The 2500-nt window shown below is 45.6% G+C and overlaps 1 protein-coding gene across 1 annotated transcript in view; it reads right to left on the minus strand.

The window, feature by feature from the left end:
• The window catches only part of LOC311318019 (receptor-type tyrosine-protein phosphatase mu-like), a gene marked incomplete at its 3' end in the record, with an annotated part of 215199 nt that overhangs the window by 58706 nt on the left and 153993 nt on the right, over positions 1 to 2500 (minus strand). The window contains 1 exon segment of the mRNA XM_084449200.1: positions 2344 to 2418. Coding sequence (XP_084305326.1) covers positions 2344 to 2418 — 75 coding nt within the window.

A 2500-nucleotide genomic window follows, 5' to 3' on the forward strand; every position in this document is an offset into this window, starting at 1 on the left:
ACACACACGCACACACACACACACAGTTTGAATTTCATAGTGCCTGACTGAGGGGAGTCACTTGGCTCTGTGTACACAGGAAAAACAGAACATTTTCACCTTTTCTTCCTCGGTAGCTTGGTAAATATTGAAATGTAATTTTCTGACAGCAGGTTGGATGGGTTTGTGTGTGTGTGTGTGTGTGTGTGTGTGTGTGTGTGTGTGTGTGTGGAGAGGTTTCTTGTTGCTTCAGAAGGTCTGAATCTCTTTTCTCTCCTCTCTTCTCTCTTCCCTCCCTCCCTGCCCCCTGCTTCCCTGTCTCCTATCAGCCCAGATAGCTCTGCTGTGCATATAAACAGTGTAACTCTAGTTTTGCTACAGCAAGCTGTTCTGAGTGTTGATCCCCAGTAACTCTTGCTTGAATCACCCGCTTCACTGAATTCAACTGAATAAAACTCAGAACACTGACCTTCTCTCTCTGATGAATAGTCAAGAAGGACTAACACCTCCTATAGTTCACCCCTTCATCATGTCCATGTATCCCTCCATCATGTCCTCTAGTTCACCCCTTCATCATGTCCATTTATCCCTCCATCATATCCTCTAGTTTACCCCTTCATCATGTCCTCTAGTTCACCCCTTCATCATGTCCATTTATCCCTCCATCATATCCTCTAGTTCACCCCTTCATCATGTCCATTTATCCCTCCATCATGTCCTCTAGTTCACCCCTTCATCATGTCCATTTATCCCTCCATCATGTCCTCTAGTTCACCCCTTCATCATGTCCATTTATCCCTCCATCGTGTCCTCTAGTTCACCCCTTCATAATGTCCATTCACCCCTTCATCATGTCCTCTAGTTCACCCCTTCATCATGTCCTCTAGTTCATCCCTTCATCATGTCCTCTAGTTTACCTCTTCATCATGTCCTCTAGTTCACCCCTTCATCATGTCCTCTAGTTCACCTCTACACCATGTCCTCTAGTTCACCCCTTCATCATATTCTCTAGTTCACCCCTTCATCATGTCCATTTATCCCTCCATCATGTCCTCTAGTTCACCCCTTCATCATGTCCATTTATCTCTCCATCGTGTCCTCTAGTTCACCCCTTCATAATGTCCATTCATCCATTCATTTTGTCCTCTAGTTCATCTCTTCATCATGTCCATTCATCCCTTCGTTTTGTCCTCTAGTTCACCTCTTCATCGTGTCCTCTAGTTCACCCCTTCATCATGTCCATTCATCCCTTCATTGTGTTCTCTAGTTCACCCCTTCATCATGTCCATTCATCTCTTAATTTTGTCCTCTAGTTCACCTGTTCATCATGTCCTCTAGTTCACCCCTTCATCATGTTCTCTAGTTTACCCTTTCATCATGTCCATTCATCCCTTCATCATGTCCTCTAGTTTACCTCTTCATCATGTCCTCTAGTTCACCCCTTCATCATGTCCTCTAGTTCACCTCTACATCATGTCCATTTATCTCTCCATCGTGTCCTCTAGTTCACCCCTTCATAATGTCCATTCATCCATTCATTTTGTCCTCTAGTTCATCTCTTCATCATGTCCATTCATCCCTTCGTTTTGTCCTCTAGTTCACCTCTTCATCGTGTCCTCTAGTTCACCCCTTCATCATGTCCATTCATCCCTTCATTGTGTTCTCTAGTTCACCCCTTCATCATGTCCATTCATCTCTTCATTTTGTCCTCTAGTTCACCTGTTCATCATGTCCTCTAGTTCACCCCTTCATCATGTCCTCTAGTTTACCCTTTCATCATGTCCATTCATCCCTTCATCATGTCCTCTAGTTTACCTCTTCATCATGTCCTCTAGTTCACCCCTTCATCATGTCCTCTAGTTCACCTCTACATCATGTCCTCTAGTCCACCCCTTCATCATGTCCTCTAGTTCACCCCTTCACCATGTCCTCTAGTTCACCCCTTCATCATGTCCAGTCAAACAGTCATATCCCATACATCATACACAAGTGAACTTCAATTTGCACACTTTAAGGGACAGTCCACCCAAAATACATAGTGATATTATATGCCCCTTGCTGTAGCTGTACTGTAACTGTGTCAGCCAATCAAATGCTGCCTCTCTGGAACGCTGATCTATTTCAATGCTTCCAATGGGGGGGTGATGGTTGTATTTGAGTGAACTATCCCTTTAATATCAGCAAAGAACAAATATGCAGTGATACACAAACATACTGGACGATATTCACACAAACTCCCACATGGGATCGTGCACACACCCACCGCCCTCTACACCCATCAAAACACCCCCCCCCCCCCCACACACACACACACACACATACAGTCCCGCGGGGAACGGGGGTCAGAGAGGGGAGGGGTCTGACCTGTTAGTGGTTTGTCCCCGGCAGCAGGAGCTGTACGGATGTAGGGGGTGGTGAGCTGGGTCAGGATTATGGCAGCTAGAGCAGGTCCAGAACACACATGCAGGAGAGAGAGAGAGAAGGAGGAGGGAGAGAGACAGAGATGAAAAGAGAGAGGAGA

Source organism: Borostomias antarcticus, assembly GCF_949987555.1.
Source record: "Borostomias antarcticus genome assembly, chromosome: 2".
Lineage (NCBI taxonomy): Eukaryota > Metazoa > Chordata > Actinopteri > Stomiiformes > Stomiidae > Borostomias > Borostomias antarcticus.